Source organism: Haematobia irritans, chromosome 1 (genome assembly GCF_050003625.1).
Source record: "Haematobia irritans isolate KBUSLIRL chromosome 1, ASM5000362v1, whole genome shotgun sequence".
Classification (NCBI taxonomy): domain Eukaryota; kingdom Metazoa; phylum Arthropoda; class Insecta; order Diptera; family Muscidae; genus Haematobia; species Haematobia irritans.
This window is the reverse complement of record NC_134397.1, coordinates 71,623,889-71,644,824: the sequence shown is the minus strand read 5'-3', so window position 1 is coordinate 71,644,824 and position 20,936 is coordinate 71,623,889. Positions and strand designations below refer to the sequence as shown.

Sequence of the window (20,936 nt, the reverse complement as noted above, 5' to 3'; positions counted from 1 at the left end):
ATGAAACATGACTCTTAAACGAGTAGAGATTTCCTCAGAGCGTTGTTAAAACGAGCAAAATTTAATGCCCTAATGTTACTTTTCTTTTGCGTTAGTTCATATTGAACTTATGTGTACGGTCATTGAACTTTATATACACGTTTAGTTCATAAAATGTTTGAAACATACATAAGAAAAGGAAAATTTCATTGGGCTATGGAAAATTTCGAAAAAAAAATAATAAAATTTAACTAATAAATAAATATAAAAAAAAAATTTCAAATAAAAATAAGTAAAAGTTAGCGTTAGCTTAACTACGGAATTTTTTTCGGTGTTTGTTCTTAAAAAAAGGACTTTACAACAAAGCGGAATTTAGTTTAACAAATATTTCGTTCCTAAGGAGAAACTTTTTTCTTTGGGTGAAAGACAATTTTCAATTTTATCGATTAATGCGAAATAATTCTATAAAGATTTTACTACGATTATTTTGTAGCACAAAGTGTGCGAAAACTGTTGTAAGTAGTCAGTTGTCTCTTATCTTCAGTATTTCTTTACAAAAAGTTTGACTTCGGAAGAAATACATAACAAAGTAGATAGAAATTCCATTGAAATATCGAATAAACCGATGATCAAAATCCGGTTTCGCGGTCAACCGAAAATGCCAATATTTTCACTATCCGTTTTCGGTTTGTGTAATTGAATCCGGTTAACCGGTTTTGACACACTAGAATTAACCAAATCGTTGATTATTTGATTCGATATCTAGACCACCTTGGAAACATATTAAGGAATTCGTTAGAGACCCAGAGTTCCTGTAATAAAAGAAAAGAACCTAACTTATATTTGACTCAGAATCAATACTAAAATCTGCAATTTTTATACCGAATAAGTTATTGTCATAGTTGGATCAATTAATATTTCAATTTTTTGGACATTTCATTATCGATTAAAATTGTGAAGTACATACTAATTGAGTTTTGATTACTCAACTTCAAATGCCTGTTCGTCCGAATGATGCTGATGTTTTATACTATACGTGAAAAAAAAACAAAAAGATAATACGATATCGGATAAATGGAGTTGATAAGACGTAATACGAATGCATTCAAGTTGAAAGTCTACTGCAAGTGAATATTCGTTATCGCATGTTTACCGCAATGTGGAAGTGACAGAAGAATTCTCTCATAAAAGTTATAACAATGTAAATAGTATATAAAATAATTAAATCAAATAATTAAAAACATGCAAAATGAATTATTATTAGCTATTAATCAAGTGCAAGTGACACTGCTATTTATTTACATATATGCATATGATATATGCATAAAATATATAAATCCACAATTATTCTAATAAGTGGTACAAATAAGTGATAATAAATCGCATATGGTAAGCGGATAGGAATTCGATAAGAAGTTTAGAAGACCAGTTGCTATGGAACATAATGATCTATTCGTCATTTTGTATCATTCTTAATATTAATACAAAATTAGCATATATTAAATGTCGAAGAGTCGAGTTAGCAATATATCCCAGCAAAAAAATTTGGAAGTTCTTCCAAAGGCACAACTTTAAAAGCACTTCCAGAAGATGCACTCCCAATGATGTTCTTTATTTTAATTACACAGGAAGTTCTTTTAATTCAATTTTTTTATAACTTGGTTTTTTCATACTTTTAATGGATAATTTTAACTATTTTTGTTTCAAATAGGTTAAAAACAGAGTAAGAATTCATAAAATGGTACAAATCATTAAAATTTTGTCGAAAAAAAAATGCTAAATCCAATCTGAAAAAATTTTGAATTTTTGAAAATATTTGAGGTCAAACGTTTCCGACAAGCGTTAGAATCCATTAAAAATTATAAAAAATTATAAAAAAGTATTTCTTTGACAAAATATCGCAGAATTTTTTAACTTACATCCAAAACATTGAATTCGGATCACACCTAATGAACACGGATGAAAAAGACTGTTTTTCATATGTTTGGCTATAAACATTATATGTTTGGAACACAAATTTTTAAACACAATATTTTTGAGTGCAAGCATATAATGTTCATAAACTAGCATAACATGTTTGGGACATATATGTTAATATGTTAGAACATATTATGTTTGGGACATAAAATGTTTGTAAATATAATATGCTTGGATGCAAACATATATTAATTTAGAAATAGTCTATAAACATATATGTGTTTAGTAGCTTGGAGCGCTATTTAACAGGGAGCGATATTGAATTAAGTTGGTGGTTGTTGCTTGTTATTACAAAATTTACATTTTATTTTTCCTTGGGCAATTGATCAGCTACTTCTTTGATCCTTACAAACTGTGTGGTCCGCTGTTCGAATCCCCGTCCGGCAAAAGGTAAAATTAAAATAAAAAAATTGAATAATTTCTTCTACAATGTTTGTATTACAGAAAAAGGTGCTAAGAACTAAAAAATGTCGTGGAAGTGAGAAAGATGTGGGGGAATATACAATTGGGCAGAAACAAAATTTTGAGCATTCAGGTCGAAAACCTATGTTGTTAGCACCTATATTACCTGTTTATTTTCATAATTCATTATGATTGTAAATATATAAATAAATAAATAAAATTTTGAGCACAATATTGTTTGGGAGAATTTTTGAAGCATATAATATTTTTGGGTGCAAAATGCTTCCAAACATATTATATGTTCACAAAATAACATATTGTTTTTTGGAAGACAACATTATTGAATTTGGATGCAAAAATACAAAATGTTTGGAACTTGGACTACCCAAACATATATTGTTTAGACCAATATGCTTTCAAACATATTATATATTGGAAGAGATCAAACATATAAATGTTTAGGCAATACCCAAAAATGTGTATGCTTGAAGCAAAATATGTTTGGGAGTATATGTTACAGAAGCGATTTTTTATGAGGGTGAAGTGATGCAAATTCAGTGCAACGGCTGTTGAAATGGAGGACTTCCGCCCTATGACAAGCCCATGTTAAATTCATCGCTTCAGCGTCAATTTTGCACCACTTCCGGATCCAAAAAGAACATTTTCATTACTTTTTTGGCGACGCTTTTTTTGCTGGGATGCTAATTGGGATTATTAAGCTAATATATAAAAATAAGTCGGGTTTTCCTTCCTGACGCATTAACTCCAGAACGCACGAACCGATTTCCACGGTTTTGCATTCGTTGGAAAGGTGTCGGGCTCCGTAAGGTTTATAGAAAAGAAAATTTACATACAGCGCACATTACAAAAATTTATAATTTGAATTCATCGCAGTTGATTTTGTTATAAAATAATTTTATTTTTTCACATGAAAAATGTTTGGAGAACGTAGAGGGTAATCATGTGGTGAAAATAGGGCACCTCATCTGGTGGTGCTCGACTTTTTCGAACTTGGGCCAAAGTTCTCCGATTTGGGTGAAATTTCTAAGGAAGGTTAGGGGTGATGTCTGGACAAAGACCCACTACTTTATTTTTCGATATTTGGTCGCGGAGGTGGACCACCCCTTTATACGATTTATGTTTAAAGTCAGTAAAAAAAAAAAAAAATAAAAATTCTCTGATTTACTTGAGATTTACAGAGAACACGCCGGTAGATTATGAATTTATTATGGGGTAAATGATTTTTTAATATTTTGACGAGAAGGGGACCTCCCCCTTGCCCGATTTCTTTAAAATTGGAACAAAATTATCCGTTTTGCTTGAAAATTTCAGGGAAGGTTGAAGGGGGCGTCTAGGCAAAGAAAAGCTACTTAATTTTTCGATATTTGGTCGAGGAGGGGGCCTCCCCTTTGTCCGACTTTTTTTTAAAGTACAGTGAAAAAACTAAAATTTGCCGACTTACTGAAATTTACGGAGATTTTGGGGGAGATTATGAAATATATATGTAAGCGGTATATAATTTTTATACCCTTCACCACTACTGTGGTACAGGGTATAATAAGTTTGTGCATTTGTATGTAACGCCAAGAAGGAGTAATCATAGACCAACCTTTTAGTATACGGATCGGCTTAGAATTAAATTCTGAGTCGATTTAGCGATGTCCGTCTGTCTGTCTGTCTGTCTGTCTGTCTGTCTGTCCGTCTGTCTGTTGATGTATTTTTGTGTGCAAAGTACAGCTCGCAGTTTTAGTTCGATTGTCCTAAAATTTAGTATAGGGTCCTGTTTCGGCTCAAAGACGATCCCTATTGATTTTGGAAAAAATCGGTTCAGATTTAGATATAGCTGCCATATATATTTTTCACCGATCTGGTCATAATTGGCGTGTATATCAACCGATCTTCCTCAAATTCCGTACATCCGAACATTTTATGGGTCTCGAAAAACTTGCAAAATATCAGCCAAATCGGTTAAGATTTAGATATAGCTCCCATATATAGCTTTCGCCCGATTTACACTCATTTGCCCACAGAGGCCAATTTTTAACTCCGATTTAGTTGAAATTTTGTACAGGGAGTAGAATTAGCATTGTAACTATGCGTGCCAAATTTGGGTGAAATCGGTTCAAATTTGGATATATCTCCCATATATAGCTTTCGCCCGATTTACACTCATATGACCACAGAGGCCAATTTTTTCTCCGATTTAGTTGAAATTTTGCACAGGGAGTAGAATTAGCATTGTAGCTATGCGTGCCAAATTTGGTTGAAATCGGTTCAGATTTAGATATATCTCCCATATATAGCTTTCGCCCGATTTACACTCATATGACCACAGAGGCCAATTTTTAACTCCGATTTAGTTGAAATTTTGCACAGGGAGTAGAATTAGCATTGTAACTATGCGTGCCAAATTTGGATGAAATCGGTTCAGATTTAGATATAGCTCCCATATATATGTTTTTCTGATTTCGACAAAAATGGTCAAAATACCAACATTTTCCTTGTAAAATCGCCACTGCTTAGTCGAAAAGTTGTAAAAATGACTCTAATTTTCCTAAACTTCTAAAACATATATATCGAGCGATAAATCATAAATAAACTTTTTCGAAGTTTCCTTAAAATTGCTTCAGATTTAAACGTTTCCCATATTTATACCCTTCACCACTACTGTGGTACAGGGTATAATAAGTTTGTGCATTTGTATGTAACGCCAAGAAGGAGTAATCATAGACCAACCTTTTAGTATACGGATCGGCTTAGAATTAAATTCTGAGTCGATTTAGCGATGTCCGTCTGTCTGTCTGTCCGTCTGTCTGTCCGTCTGTCTGTCCGTCTGTCTGTCTGTCTGTCTGTCTGTCTGTTGATGTATTTTTGTGTGCAAAGTACAGCTCGCAGTTTTAGTCCGATTGTCCTAAAATTTGGTATAGGGTCCTGTTTCGGCTCAAAGACGATCCCTATTGATTTTGGAAAAAATCGGTTCAGATTTAGATATAGCTGCCATATATATTTTTCACCGATCTGGTCATAATTGGCGTGTATATCAACCGATCTTCCTCAAATTCCGTACATCCGAATATTTTATGGGTCTCGAAAAACTTGCAAAATACCAGCCAAATCGGTTCAGATTTAGATATAGCTCTCATATATAGCTTTCGCCCGATTTACACTCATATGACCACAGAGGCTAATTTTTAACTCCGATTTAGTTGAAATTTTGCACAAGGAGTAGAATTAGCATTGAAACTATGCGTGCCAAATTTGGTTGAAATCGGTTCAGATTTGGATATATCTCCCATATATAGCTTTCGCCCGATTTACACTCATATTACCACAGAGGCCAATTTTTTGCTCCGATTTAGTTGAAATTTTGCACAGGGAGTAGAATTAGCATTGTAGCTATGCGTGCCAAATTTGGTTGAAATCGGTTCAGATTTAGATATAGCTCCCATATATATGTTTTTCTGATTTCGACAAAAATGGTCAAAATACCAACATTTTCCTTGTAAAATCGCCACTGCTTAGTCGAAAAGTTGTAAAAATGACTCTAATTTTCCTAAACTTCTAAAACATATATATCGAGCGATAAATCATAAATAAACTTTTTCGAAGTTTCCTTAAAATTGCTTCAGATTTAAACGTTTCCCATATTTATACCCTTCACCACTACTGTGGTACAGGGTATAATAAGTTTGTGCATTTGTATGTAACGCCAAGAAGGAGTAATCATAGACCAACCTTTTAGTATACGGATCGGCTTAGAATTAAATTCTGAGTCGATTTAGCGATGTCCGTCTGTCTGTCTGTCCGTCTGTCTGTCCGTCTGTCTGTCCGTCTGTCTGTCCGTCTGTCTGTCTGTCTGTCTGTCTGTCTGTTGATGTATTTTTGTGTGCAAAGTACAGCTCGCAGTTTTAGTCCGATTGTCCTAAAATTTGGTATAGGGTCCTGTTTCGGCTCAAAGACGATCCCTATTGATTTTGGAAAAAATCGGTTCAGATTTAGATATAGCTGCCATATATATTTTTCACCGATCTGGTCATAATTGGCGTGTATATCAACCGATCTTCCTCAAATTCCGTACATCCGAATATTTTATGGGTCTCGAAAAACTTGCAAAATACCAGCCAAATCGGTTCAGATTTAGATATAGCTCTCATATATAGCTTTCGCCCGATTTACACTCATATGACCACAGAGGCTAATTTTTAACTCCGATTTAGTTGAAATTTTGCACAAGGAGTAGAATTAGCATTGAAACTATGCGTGCCAAATTTGGTTGAAATCGGTTCAGATTTGGATATATCTCCCATATATAGCTTTCGCCCGATTTACACTCATATTACCACAGAGGCCAATTTTTTGCTCCGATTTAGTTGAAATTTTGCACAGGGAGTAGAATTAGCATTGTAGCTATGCGTGCCAAATTTGGTTGAAATCGGTTCAGATTTAGATATAGCTCCCATATATATGTTTTTCTGATTTCGACAAAAATGGTCAAAATACCAACATTTTCCTTGTAAAATCGCCACTGCTTAGTCGAAAAGTTGTAAAAATGACTCTAATTTTCCTAAACTTCTAAAACATATATATCGAGCGATAAATCATAAATAAACTTTTTCGAAGTTTCCTTAAAATTGCTTCAGATTTAAACGTTTCCCATATTTATACCCTTCACCACTACTGTGGTACAGGGTATAATAAGTTTGTGCATTTGTATGTAACGCCAAGAAGGAGTAATCATAGACCAACCTTTTAGTATACGGATCGGCTTAGAATTAAATTCTGAGTCGATTTAGCGATGTCCGTCTGTCTGTCTGTCCGTCTGTCTGTCCGTCTGTCTGTCCGTCTGTCTGTCTGTCTGTCTGTCTGTCTGTCTGTTGATGTATTTTTGTGTGCAAAGTACAGCTCGCAGTTTTAGTCCGATTGTCCTAAAATTTGGTATAGGGTCCTGTTTCGGCTCAAAGACGATCCCTATTGATTTTGGAAAAAATCGGTTCAGATTTAGATATAGCTGCCATATATATTTTTCACCGATCTGGTCATAATTGGCGTGTATATCAACCGATCTTCCTCAAATTCCGTACATCCGAATATTTTATGGGTCTCGAAAAACTTGCAAAATACCAGCCAAATCGGTTCAGATTTAGATATAGCTCTCATATATAGCTTTCGCCCGATTTACACTCATATGACCACAGAGGCTAATTTTTAACTCCGATTTAGTTGAAATTTTGCACAAGGAGTAGAATTAGCATTGAAACTATGCGTGCCAAATTTGGTTGAAATCGGTTCAGATTTGGATATATCTCCCATATATAGCTTTCGCCCGATTTACACTCATATTACCACAGAGGCCAATTTTTTGCTCCGATTTAGTTGAAATTTTGCACAGGGAGTAGAATTAGCATTGTAGCTATGCGTGCCAAATTTGGTTGAAATCGGTTCAGATTTAGATATAGCTCCCATATATATGTTTTTCTGATTTCGACAAAAATGGTCAAAATACCAACATTTTCCTTGTAAAATCGCCACTGCTTAGTCGAAAAGTTGTAAAAATGACTCTAATTTTCCTAAACTTCTAAAACATATATATCGAGCGATAAATCATAAATAAACTTTTTCGAAGTTTCCTTAAAATTGCTTCAGATTTAAACGTTTCCCATATTTATACCCTTCACCACTACTGTGGTACAGGGTATAATAAGTTTGTGCATTTGTATGTAACGCCAAGAAGGAGTAATCATAGACCAACCTTTTAGTATACGGATCGGCTTAGAATTAAATTCTGAGTCGATTTAGCGATGTCCGTCTGTCTGTCTGTCCGTCTGTCTGTCCGTCTGTCTGTCCGTCTGTCTGTCCGTCTGTCTGTCTGTCTGTCTGTCTGTCTGTTGATGTATTTTTGTGTGCAAAGTACAGCTCGCAGTTTTAGTCCGATTGTCCTAAAATTTGGTATAGGGTCCTGTTTCGGCTCAAAGACGATCCCTATTGATTTTGGAAAAAATCGGTTCAGATTTAGATATAGCTGCCATATATATTTTTCACCGATCTGGTCATAATTGGCGTGTATATCAACCGATCTTCCTCAAATTCCGTACATCCGAATATTTTATGGGTCTCGAAAAACTTGCAAAATACCAGCCAAATCGGTTCAGATTTAGATATAGCTCTCATATATAGCTTTCGCCCGATTTACACTCATATGACCACAGAGGCTAATTTTTAACTCCGATTTAGTTGAAATTTTGCACAAGGAGTAGAATTAGCATTGAAACTATGCGTGCCAAATTTGGTTGAAATCGGTTCAGATTTGGATATATCTCCCATATATAGCTTTCGCCCGATTTACACTCATATTACCACAGAGGCCAATTTTTTGCTCCGATTTAGTTGAAATTTTGCACAGGGAGTAGAATTAGCATTGTAGCTATGCGTGCCAAATTTGGTTGAAATCGGTTCAGATTTAGATATAGCTCCCATATATATGTTTTTCTGATTTCGACAAAAATGGTCAAAATACCAACATTTTCCTTGTAAAATCGCCACTGCTTAGTCGAAAAGTTGTAAAAATGACTCTAATTTTCCTAAACTTCTAAAACATATATATCGAGCGATAAATCATAAATAAACTTTTTCGAAGTTTCCTTAAAATTGCTTCAGATTTAAACATTTCCCATATTTATACCCTTCACCACTACTGTGGTACAGGGTATAATAAGTTTGTGCATTTGTATGTAACGCCAAGAAGGAGTAATCATAGACCAACCTTTTAGTATACGGATCGGCTTAGAATTAAATTCTGAGTCGATTTAGCGATGTCCGTCTGTCTGTCTGTCCGTCTGTCTGTCCGTCTGTCTGTCCGTCTGTCTGTCTGTCTGTCTGTCTGTCTGTTGATGTATTTTTGTGTGCAAAGTACAGCTCGCAGTTTTAGTCCGATTGTCCTAAAATTTGGTATAGGGTCCTGTTTCGGCTCAAAGACGATCCCTATTGATTTTGGAAAAAATCGGTTCAGATTTAGATATAGCTGCCATATATATTTTTCACCGATCTGGTCATAATTGGCGTGTATATCAACCGATCTTCCTCAAATTCCGTACATCCGAATATTTTATGGGTCTCGAAAAACTTGCAAAATACCAGCCAAATCGGTTCAGATTTAGATATAGCTCTCATATATAGCTTTCGCCCGATTTACACTCATATGACCACAGAGGCTAATTTTTAACTCCGATTTAGTTGAAATTTTGCACAAGGAGTAGAATTAGCATTGAAACTATGCGTGCCAAATTTGGTTGAAATCGGTTCAGATTTGGATATATCTCCCATATATAGCTTTCGCCCGATTTACACTCATATTACCACAGAGGCCAATTTTTTGCTCCGATTTAGTTGAAATTTTGCACAGGGAGTAGAATTAGCATTGTAGCTATGCGTGCCAAATTTGGTTGAAATCGGTTCAGATTTAGATATAGCTCCCATATATATGTTTTTCTGATTTCGACAAAAATGGTCAAAATACCAACATTTTCCTTGTAAAATCGCCACTGCTTAGTCGAAAAGTTGTAAAAATGACTCTAATTTTCCTAAACTTCTAAAACATATATATCGAGCGATAAATCATAAATAAACTTTTTCGAAGTTTCCTTAAAATTGCTTCAGATTTAAACGTTTCCCATATTTATACCCTTCACCACTACTGTGGTACAGGGTATAATAAGTTTGTGCATTTGTATGTAACGCCAAGAAGGAGTAATCATAGACCAACCTTTTAGTATACGGATCGGCTTAGAATTAAATTCTGAGTCGATTTAGCGATGTCCGTCTGTCTGTCTGTCCGTCTGTCTGTCCGTCTGTCTGTCCGTCTGTCTGTCTGTCTGTCTGTCTGTCTGTTGATGTATTTTTGTGTGCAAAGTACAGCTCGCAGTTTTAGTCCGATTGTCCTAAAATTTGGTATAGGGTCCTGTTTCGGCTCAAAGACGATCCCTATTGATTTTGGAAAAAATCGGTTCAGATTTAGATATAGCTGCCATATATATTTTTCACCGATCTGGTCATAATTGGCGTGTATATCAACCGATCTTCCTCAAATTCCGTACATCCGAATATTTTATGGGTCTCGAAAAACTTGCAAAATACCAGCCAAATCGGTTCAGATTTAGATATAGCTCTCATATATAGCTTTCGCCCGATTTACACTCATATGACCACAGAGGCTAATTTTTAACTCCGATTTAGTTGAAATTTTGCACAAGGAGTAGAATTAGCATTGAAACTATGCGTGCCAAATTTGGTTGAAATCGGTTCAGATTTGGATATATCTCCCATATATAGCTTTCGCCCGATTTACACTCATATTACCACAGAGGCCAATTTTTTGCTCCGATTTAGTTGAAATTTTGCACAGGGAGTAGAATTAGCATTGTAGCTATGCGTGCCAAATTTGGTTGAAATCGGTTCAGATTTAGATATAGCTCCCATATATATGTTTTTCTGATTTCGACAAAAATGGTCAAAATACCAACATTTTCCTTGTAAAATCGCCACTGCTTAGTCGAAAAGTTGTAAAAATGACTCTAATTTTCCTAAACTTCTAAAACATATATATCGAGCGATAAATCATAAATAAACTTTTTCGAAGTTTCCTTAAAATTGCTTCAGATTTAAACGTTTCCCATATTTATACCCTTCACCACTACTGTGGTACAGGGTATAATAAGTTTGTGCATTTGTATGTAACGCCAAGAAGGAGTAATCATAGACCAACCTTTTAGTATACGGATCGGCTTAGAATTAAATTCTGAGTCGATTTAGCGATGTCCGTCTGTCTGTCTGTCCGTCTGTCTGTCCGTCTGTCTGTCCGTCTGTCTGTCTGTCTGTCTGTCTGTCTGTTGATGTATTTTTGTGTGCAAAGTACAGCTCGCAGTTTTAGTCCGATTGTCCTAAAATTTGGTATAGGGTCCTGTTTCGGCTCAAAGACGATCCCTATTGATTTTGGAAAAAATCGGTTCAGATTTAGATATAGCTGCCATATATATTTTTCACCGATCTGGTCATAATTGGCGTGTATATCAACCGATCTTCCTCAAATTCCGTACATCCGAATATTTTATGGGTCTCGAAAAACTTGCAAAATACCAGCCAAATCGGTTCAGATTTAGATATAGCTCTCATATATAGCTTTCGCCCGATTTACACTCATATGACCACAGAGGCTAATTTTTAACTCCGATTTAGTTGAAATTTTGCACAAGGAGTAGAATTAGCATTGAAACTATGCGTGCCAAATTTGGTTGAAATCGGTTCAGATTTGGATATATCTCCCATATATAGCTTTCGCCCGATTTACACTCATATTACCACAGAGGCCAATTTTTTGCTCCGATTTAGTTGAAATTTTGCACAGGGAGTAGAATTAGCATTGTAGCTATGCGTGCCAAATTTGGTTGAAATCGGTTCAGATTTAGATATAGCTCCCATATATATGTTTTTCTGATTTCGACAAAAATGGTCAAAATACCAACATTTTCCTTGTAAAATCGCCACTGCTTAGTCGAAAAGTTGTAAAAATGACTCTAATTTTCCTAAACTTCTAAAACATATATATCGAGCGATAAATCATAAATAAACTTTTTCGAAGTTTCCTTAAAATTGCTTCAGATTTAAACGTTTCCCATATTTATACCCTTCACCACTACTGTGGTACAGGGTATAATAAGTTTGTGCATTTGTATGTAACGCCAAGAAGGAGTAATCATAGACCAACCTTTTAGTATACGGATCGGCTTAGAATTAAATTCTGAGTCGATTTAGCGATGTCCGTCTGTCTGTCTGTCCGTCTGTCTGTCCGTCTGTCTGTCCGTCTGTCTGTCTGTCTGTCTGTCTGTTGATGTATTTTTGTGTGCAAAGTACAGCTCGCAGTTTTAGTCCGATTGTCCTAAAATTTGGTATAGGGTCCTGTTTCGGCTCAAAGACGATCCCTATTGATTTTGGAAAAAATCGGTTCAGATTTAGATATAGCTGCCATATATATTTTTCACCGATCTGGTCATAATTGGCGTGTATATCAACCGATCTTCCTCAAATTCCGTACATCCGAATATTTTATGGGTCTCGAAAAACTTGCAAAATACCAGCCAAATCGGTTCAGATTTAGATATAGCTCTCATATATAGCTTTCGCCCGATTTACACTCATATGACCACAGAGGCTAATTTTTAACTCCGATTTAGTTGAAATTTTGCACAAGGAGTAGAATTAGCATTGAAACTATGCGTGCCAAATTTGGTTGAAATCGGTTCAGATTTGGATATATCTCCCATATATAGCTTTCGCCCGATTTACACTCATATTACCACAGAGGCCAATTTTTTGCTCCGATTTAGTTGAAATTTTGCACAGGGAGTAGAATTAGCATTGTAGCTATGCGTGCCAAATTTGGTTGAAATCGGTTCAGATTTAGATATAGCTCCCATATATATGTTTTTCTGATTTCGACAAAAATGGTCAAAATACCAACATTTTCCTTGTAAAATCGCCACTGCTTAGTCGAAAAGTTGTAAAAATGACTCTAATTTTCCTAAACTTCTAAAACATATATATCGAGCGATAAATCATAAATAAACTTTTTCGAAGTTTCCTTAAAATTGCTTCAGATTTAAACGTTTCCCATATTTTTTTACTAACATTGTGTTCCACCCTAGTGCATTAGCCGACTTGAATTTTGAGTCTATAGATATCAAATTCTTCCAGATCGAGTGATATTTAAATGTATGTATTTGGGACAAACCTTTATATATAGCCCCCAACACATTTGACGGATGTGATATGGTATCGAAAATTTAGATCTACAAAGTGGTGCAGGGTATAATATAGTCGGCCCCGCCCGACTTTAGACTTTCCTTACTGGTTTTTTACTAACATTGTGTTCCACCCTAGTGCATTAGCCGACTTGAATTTTGAGTCTATAGATATCAAATTCTTCCAGATCGAGTGATATTTAAATGTATGTATTTGGGACAAACCTTTATATATAGCCCCCAACACATTTGACGGATGTGATATGGTATCGAAAATTTAGATCTACAAAGTGGTGCAGGGTATAATATAGTCGGCCCCGCCCGACTTTAGACTTTCCTTACTGGTTTTTTACTAACATTGTGTTCCACCCTAGTGCATTAGCCGACTTGAATTTTGAGTCTATAGATATCAAATTCTTCCAGATCGAGTGATATTTAAATGTATGTATTTGGGACAAACCTTTATATATAGCCCCCAACACATTTGACGGATGTGATATGGTATCGAAAATTTAGATCTACAAAGTGGTGCAGGGTATAATATAGTCGGCCCCGCCCGACTTTAGACTTTCCTTACTGGTTTTTTACTAACATTGTGTTCCACCCTAGTGCATTAGCCGACTTGAATTTTGAGTCTATAGATATCAAATTCTTCCAGATCGAGTGATATTTAAATGTATGTATTTGGGACAAACCTTTATATATAGCCCCCAACACATTTGACGGATGTGATATGGTATCGAAAATTTAGATCTACAAAGTGGTGCAGGGTATAATATAGTCGGCCCCGCCCGACTTTAGACTTTCCTTACTGGTTTTTTACTAACATTGTGTTCCACCCAAGTGCATTAGCCGACTTAAATTTTGAGTCTATAGATTTTGTAGAAGTCTATCTAATTCGGTCCAGATCGAGTGATATTTAAATGTATGTATTTGGGACAAACCTTTATATATAGCCCCCAACACATTTGACGGATGCGATATGGTATCGAAAATTTAGATCTACAAAGTGGTGCAGGGTATAATATAGTCGGCCCCACCCGTCTTTTTTTTTTAAATATAAAACGGCACCGGGAGACCTCATTTCTCCTTAAGTGTATACCGTGAAACAATTAAACTTTTCCAATTTACTTGAAATTTATAGAGGATGTGGGGTAGGTTATATTATTATAATGGATATCTGATTTTGTGATATTCGGGAGGGAAAAGGGGCCTCCCCCTTTCCTACTGTTTGAAAATTGGGCTTATCATTTGCTTGAGATAAGCCCCCTTTTCCCCCTTTTCATTTGCCCCATTATTTTCAAATAGAAAGTAGAAGATTGCCGATAAATGGGAACTCGGTACATCATTTTATGATTTTTCCACAGGCTTCTGCAAGACTTTTTTATACCCTCCACTATAGGATGGGGGTATATTAACTTTGTCATTCCGTTTGTAACACATCGAAATATTGCTCTAAGACCCCATAAACTATATATATTCTGGGTCGTGGTGAAATTCTGAGTCGATCTGAGCATGGCCGTCCGTCCATCCGTCTGTTGAAATCACGCTAACTTCCGAACTAAACAAGCTATCGACTTGAAACTTGGCACAAGTACTTGTTATTGATGTAGGTTGGATGGTATTGCAAATGGGCTATATCGGTCCACTTTTACGTATAGCCCCCATATAAACGGACCCCCAAATTTGGCTTTCGAATCCTCTAAGTATATGGTCTATAACAACCATGCCAAAATTGGGCCACATCGGTCCATAATTATATATAGCCCCCATATAAACCGATCCCCCGATTTGGCTTGCGGAGCCTCTAAGAGAAGCAAATATCATCCGATCCGGCTGAAATTTGGTACATGGTGTTAGTATATGGTCTCTAACAACCATGCGAAAATTGGGCCACATCGGTCCATAATTATATATAGCCCCCATATAAACCGATTCCCCGATTTGGCTTGCGGAGCCTCTAAGAGAAGCAAATTTCATCCGATCCGGCTGAAATTTGGTACATGGTGTTAGTATATGGTCTTTAATGACAATGCAAAAATTGGTCCACATCATAATTATATATAGCACCCATACAAACCGATCACCAGATTTGACCTTTGGAGCCTCTTGGAATACCAAAATTCATCTGATTCAGTTGAAATTAAGTACGTGGTGTTAATATATGGCCTCAAAAACCCATGCAAAAATTGGTCGAAGTCGGTCCATAATTATATATAGCCCCCATATAAACCGATCCCCTGATTTGACCTCCGGTGCCTTTTGGAGAAGCAAAATTCTTCCGATCTGGTTGAAATTTTGTACGTTGTGGTAGTATATGATATTTAAGAACCATGCCAAAAGTGGTCCATATAAGTCCATAATCATATGGACTAACTCACAATGTAGAAAACGATGTTAAGAAGTTTTAAGATACCACAACCCAAGTAATTCGATTGTGGATGACATTCTTTCGTAGACGTTTCTACGCAATCCATGGTGGAGGGTACATAAGATTCGGCCTGGCCGAACTTACGGCCGTATATACTTGTTTTTTGTGTACGTTAGTTAAATTAACTAAACCCAAGGAAAAAAATATACTCAAATGAAGCATAAAGATTAACTAAATTCGTATCTTCCACAAAATAGTTCAGAATTTCTTTAAATATGTAATGTTTCTTTAAATTTGTAAATGTCACTAAAGACATTTTTGCAATTTTGTACTCCAAGTTTTTCCTTCAAACTACAAAATTTTCTTTAACAATTGAAAAAACTTAGTTATGTCTAATAAATGTTCTTGAAATTGTCGAAAAATATTTACTTATTTTTATGACATCTGGGTGATGCCAACGTTTGTAATACTGTTTAGTTAAAATTTTCTACACATATTCTAAATTTTCTAAAATTAACCGAAAGTTTTCTTCCTGGTGGGTTCACTGTTTTTTCAGTGTATATACTTGTTTTAGTGTAGGATTAAATATAGGTTCCCTTTTTTAAGTGTACAAGTAACAAAGTATTCTCTCAATAGTGGAAATGATTTGTTTATATTTATACACATTTTTTGTTATAAGAGGCTTACCTGTATTTTCGTGTGAAAACAGCACCCACATTTAGACATTGTATCACTAAAGAGATGTATGAAAAAGACGTTGCGAATTTCGTGTTTACATTAATTTTGAATAATCTAAACGCACCGTGAAACTTAAGTAAATATTTCATATTTGTCGTTGTATACTTTATTTTATGACTGCCGCCGCATAGCTCAACAGCAAGCACGTTTCTATTTAACACCCAGTATTTGATTAAAAAATAATTGCCCATGGCAATGTAGAGTATTGGCAAAAAATTCATTGGTATTGTGCAAAACAATTAACAATGTTTATGCTAAATAAAAAAATTGGCTTTTATTCATACTCTTTAAATATAGGGAATCTTTTTTTTTTGAGCTATTCTCAGAATAGTTGTGAATGAAATGAAATTAGAAATGAATAATTACGAAGCGTATGAAATCACGAGAGTCAGAGAGGAGATTTATATCGGGGAATTTTGCATCCAGCTTCAGCTAAAGCTAAAACCAAAATCATTGAACGAAAACGGAACAGTTCACAATGAGAGTTATTGGTAATAGGTTCAAGCAGTGCTTGACATGTCTGAAAGCGAAGCAGTCAATTAATTTGGATAATGTGGAACAAAATGAGCAACCAATAGAGGAGGCAGCAAATTATAAAAGTAAACAAAACGGCTACAATTGAAAACAATTGTTGGGAATTTAATTGGAAAAAGCTCGATATTTTAATAATTCATTAACTTTTCTTTATTATTTTATTTATTTTTCTTTCTAGCCAAAGGTGATGAATGCCATCCCATGAAAGGTGATGCCAATGATGTGGATATCAATATCGGCTTGAATTATAGCAAACCCAAGGAGCAAAATTGGTTGTTCAGACGCATCTTTATATTATCATGGATACGTAGCTATGATCGCGAGAAAGCTGTTTCGGATTTGATAGCTGGTGTCACATTGGGTATGACCATCATACCACAGAGTATAGCATATGCCGCCTTGGCTGGACTATCATCAGAATATGGTCTCTATTCGGCATTTATAGGTAAGTAAATAAAAAAAAAATTTGCTCAAATCGAGCAAATGTTTAAGAGTAGAAATGAAATAGCGGCACTAAGTTTGGCTGAATCTACACCAAAAGAATAGCTAAAACATATCCAACGATTTTTACTTTAAGGTGAGTATTAAGTTCGATTTTAGCCGCTAAAATCGTCATTTTTTCACTAAAGAGAAAACTAAATCGGTAAAAAAAAGGCAAACAATTATACCTATTTGTTGCAAATTTTTTCATTTTTCATTTATTTTTCATTTATTATCGTACAAAGTGATACAAAAGCCAATAAATAGACCTAAAATCCTGCATCACACAAAATTGTAATAAAATATAAACTTCAACAAGGGTATATATAAAAAAACTAGATAAAATCTTTAAGACAATGGTGTAGTAAATAGAAATAATAATAAAAAATATTTATAAATAGTAAAAATACTAAATGTTGAATATATATTAAGATATAGTAGATATCTCATACTAAGCGTTGAAAAATGGCTCCCCAGCCAAAGGACTTGCAAATGTGTATTTAGAGTTATGGAACGCCCGTTGATAATGCGTTAACAATGATTATATTCGTGGTAAAGAAAACTCCAAAAACCTAGCTCTAAAAGTATTAATAGGAAAATTGAAACTACGAAGGTTTAAAGGTAGTCTATTCCATATACGAGCAACGTGGACAATGAAGGAACGTTCACATATAGAATGTGATATACGAGGCAACATAACTTGATGGGGAATTGCCCAAAGCAAATTTTTTCAAAGTTTATATTCCTTAAAATGGATTATTAAAGAACAGTAATCGTAAAAAATGGCGATTTTAGCGGCTAAAGGTGGGTATTAAGTTCGAGGTTAGCAGCTAAAATCGTAATTTTTTCACGATTACTTTTCTTTAATAATCCATTTTAAGGAATACAAACTTTGCGAAAATTTGCTCTGGGCTATTCCCCATTAAATAATAATATTTGCAACAAATGTGTATAATTTTATGCCTTTTTTACTGATTTAGTTTTCACTTTAGTGAAAATATGACGATTTTAGCGGCTAAACTTGAACTTAATACCCACCTTAAACTCGAACTTAATAACCACCTTTACTCAAAATAATTTTGTTATAGATACTTAGGATATTTTAAATAAAGCGACAGACCGATTATTTAGGCTCACTTAGACTAAAAATTTGGAAGTTCTTCTAAAGGCAAAAAAATTTGGAAGTTCTTCTAAAGGCACAACTTTAAAAGTACTTCCAACAAGTATATAAAGTAGTAAGTTCGACCGCGCCGAATCTTAAATGCCAACCACCATGAATCAAATATAATGGTTTCGTTTGAAAATTTAAGGGGGGGTTGTTGAGAGATATTTTCCCAAGCAGATCAGTTCAACCAGTACGCTTTCCACAGATAAATGTAAAGATTTTACCTATGAAGACTAGATCAGATTCTGAATTTATAAGAAATATTTTTTGTTTGAGTTTTAGAGGAATCATAAACATCTCGTGTAAGTGTGCAAGAAAATTATGAAATAACGCCTTGATTTGATATCTAAAATCTTTGGATGTTCATCCCAATTATTTAAATGACTACAAGAAGTAAAATCTGGAAATTTTGCATTCAGTTTCAAGCAATTTTCATGATCAGTGCGCCTTCTATACCCTCAATAAGTGAAATCGGTCTATATGGAAGCCTTACCAAATGGACCGATAAAACTAAATCATGTACACTTTGTTATGAGTCTAAAATGCCAGTATATTTTCAATTTGTGGCAAATCGGATAAAAACTACAATTTCTAGAAACCCTAAGAGTTAAATCGGGAGTTCAGTGTAATGGGAGCTATAGCAAAACATGGAAGCATAAACACAGTATTCAGCACATTTAATTGTAGTTCTACAATCTAGACCCCAAATCGGAGGGCCGGTTTATAAGGTGGCTATATCAAAAACTGTACCGATACTCAATATATTCGGCACACCTCTTTATGGTCCTAGAATACCTCTAGATTTCCACTTTCAGGCAAATTGGATAAAAACTACAGATTCTAGAAGCCCAAGAAGTAAATCTGGGGATCGGTCTATATGGGGGCTATATCAAAACATGGCCCGATAATCACCATTTTCGGCATATCTCTTTATTTTCCTAGAAAACCTCTAGATTTCCAATTTCAGGCAAAATGGGTAAAAACTACGGATTCTAGAAGCCCAAGAAGTAAAATCGGGAGATCGGTCTATACGGGGGCTATATAAAAATATGGACCGATACTCACCATTTTCGGTGCACCTCTTTGAGGTCTTAGAATACCTCCAGATTTCCGATTTGAGGCAAATTGGATAAAAACTACGGATTCTAGAAGCCCAAGAAGTAAAATCGGGAGATCTGTCCATATGGGGGCTATACCAAAACATGGACCGATAGGCACCATTTTAGGTACACTTTTTGATGGTCCTAAAATACCTCTAGATTTCCAATTTCAGGCAAATTGGATAAAAACTACAGTTTTTATAAGCCCAAGACCCCAAATCGGGAGGTCGGTTTATATGGGGACTATATCAACACTTGGACCCATATAGTCCATCTTCGAACTTGACCTGCCTGCAGACAAAAAACGAATCTATGCCAAATTTCAGGACGATAGCGCCATTACGTTATTGAAGGCTGTAGCGTGATTACAACAGACAGACAGACGGACAGACCGACAAACAGACAGACCGACAGACAGACGGACATGCTTATATCGTCTTAGAATTTCTCCCTGATCAAGAATATATATACTTTATATAGTCGGAAATCGATATTTCGATGTGTTACAAACGGAATGACAAACTTATTATACCCCCGTCACCATCCTATAGTGGTGGGTACAAAAATGTCCTCCGAAGTTCTGTTCCATTATTTAATTTCAAATGAAGTTCTTTTGATTTAATTTTTTAAAACACGGGATTTTTCATAATTTTAATGGATTATTAGAATTAATAAATGGTAAAAATTATTTAAATTTTGTCAAAAAAATAATAAATTCATTCTAGAAAAAATTGGACATTTTTGAAAATATTTAAGGTCAAACGCATTAAAAATTATAAAAAAGATTATACAAATTATTTATTTGGCAAAATACTTCAAAATTTTTTAATTCACATTCAAAAATGTGAACTAGGATTACCCTTAAGAAGTGATGCAAATTCAATGCAACTGCTGTTGAAATGGTGGACATCCGTTCTATGATAAGCCCATGTTAAATTCATCGCTGCCACCAATTTTACACCACTTCCGGATCCGAAAAGAACATTTTCACTACGTTTTTGATGGGCTGTATTGGGGATTTTTCCCCAAACTTAGGATAATTTTTCGTGGTTGGGGACAACATATTCGAGTTGATGGAGTTTGTGGGGAATTTCCAGAAATTTGAAGACTTTTGGAGGATTTTTAGAAATATTTTCAGTATAACAAATCACACTGAAAAAAATATATTCCTGAGCCCAAAGATTTTTTGACCTTACAATACACCAAAAAAAAGTAAAACTTCTGTTTCACTAAAGCCAATTTAACTTTATTTTAGTTCATGGAATTATTATTTTTGGAGAAAGTTTCCTTTACACCGAACAAAATTCCGTAGTTAATCTAACGCAAAATTTATCTTATTATACCCTCCACCATAGGATGGGGATATATTAAATTTGTCATTCCGTTTGTAACACATCGAA

At 34.9% G+C, this 20,936-nt stretch overlaps 1 protein-coding gene across 2 annotated transcripts in view; it reads left to right on the top strand.

Annotated features, from left to right (window-relative positions):
- The window catches only part of LOC142221151 (sodium-independent sulfate anion transporter), a 49,304-nt gene that overhangs the window by 12,700 nt on the left and 15,668 nt on the right, over positions 1 to 20,936 (top strand). Inside the window, exons 1-2 of one of the 2 annotated variants that reach the window (XM_075290728.1) lie at positions 16,721 to 16,856; positions 16,970 to 17,236. In XM_075290728.1, coding sequence (XP_075146843.1) covers positions 16,736 to 16,856; positions 16,970 to 17,236 — 388 coding nt within the window. In that variant the 5' untranslated portion in view covers positions 16,721 to 16,735. Of the gene's footprint in view, positions 1 to 16,720; positions 16,857 to 16,969; positions 17,237 to 20,936 lie in introns of those variants that run through there. The other variant, XM_075290729.1, reaches the window with a different exon arrangement.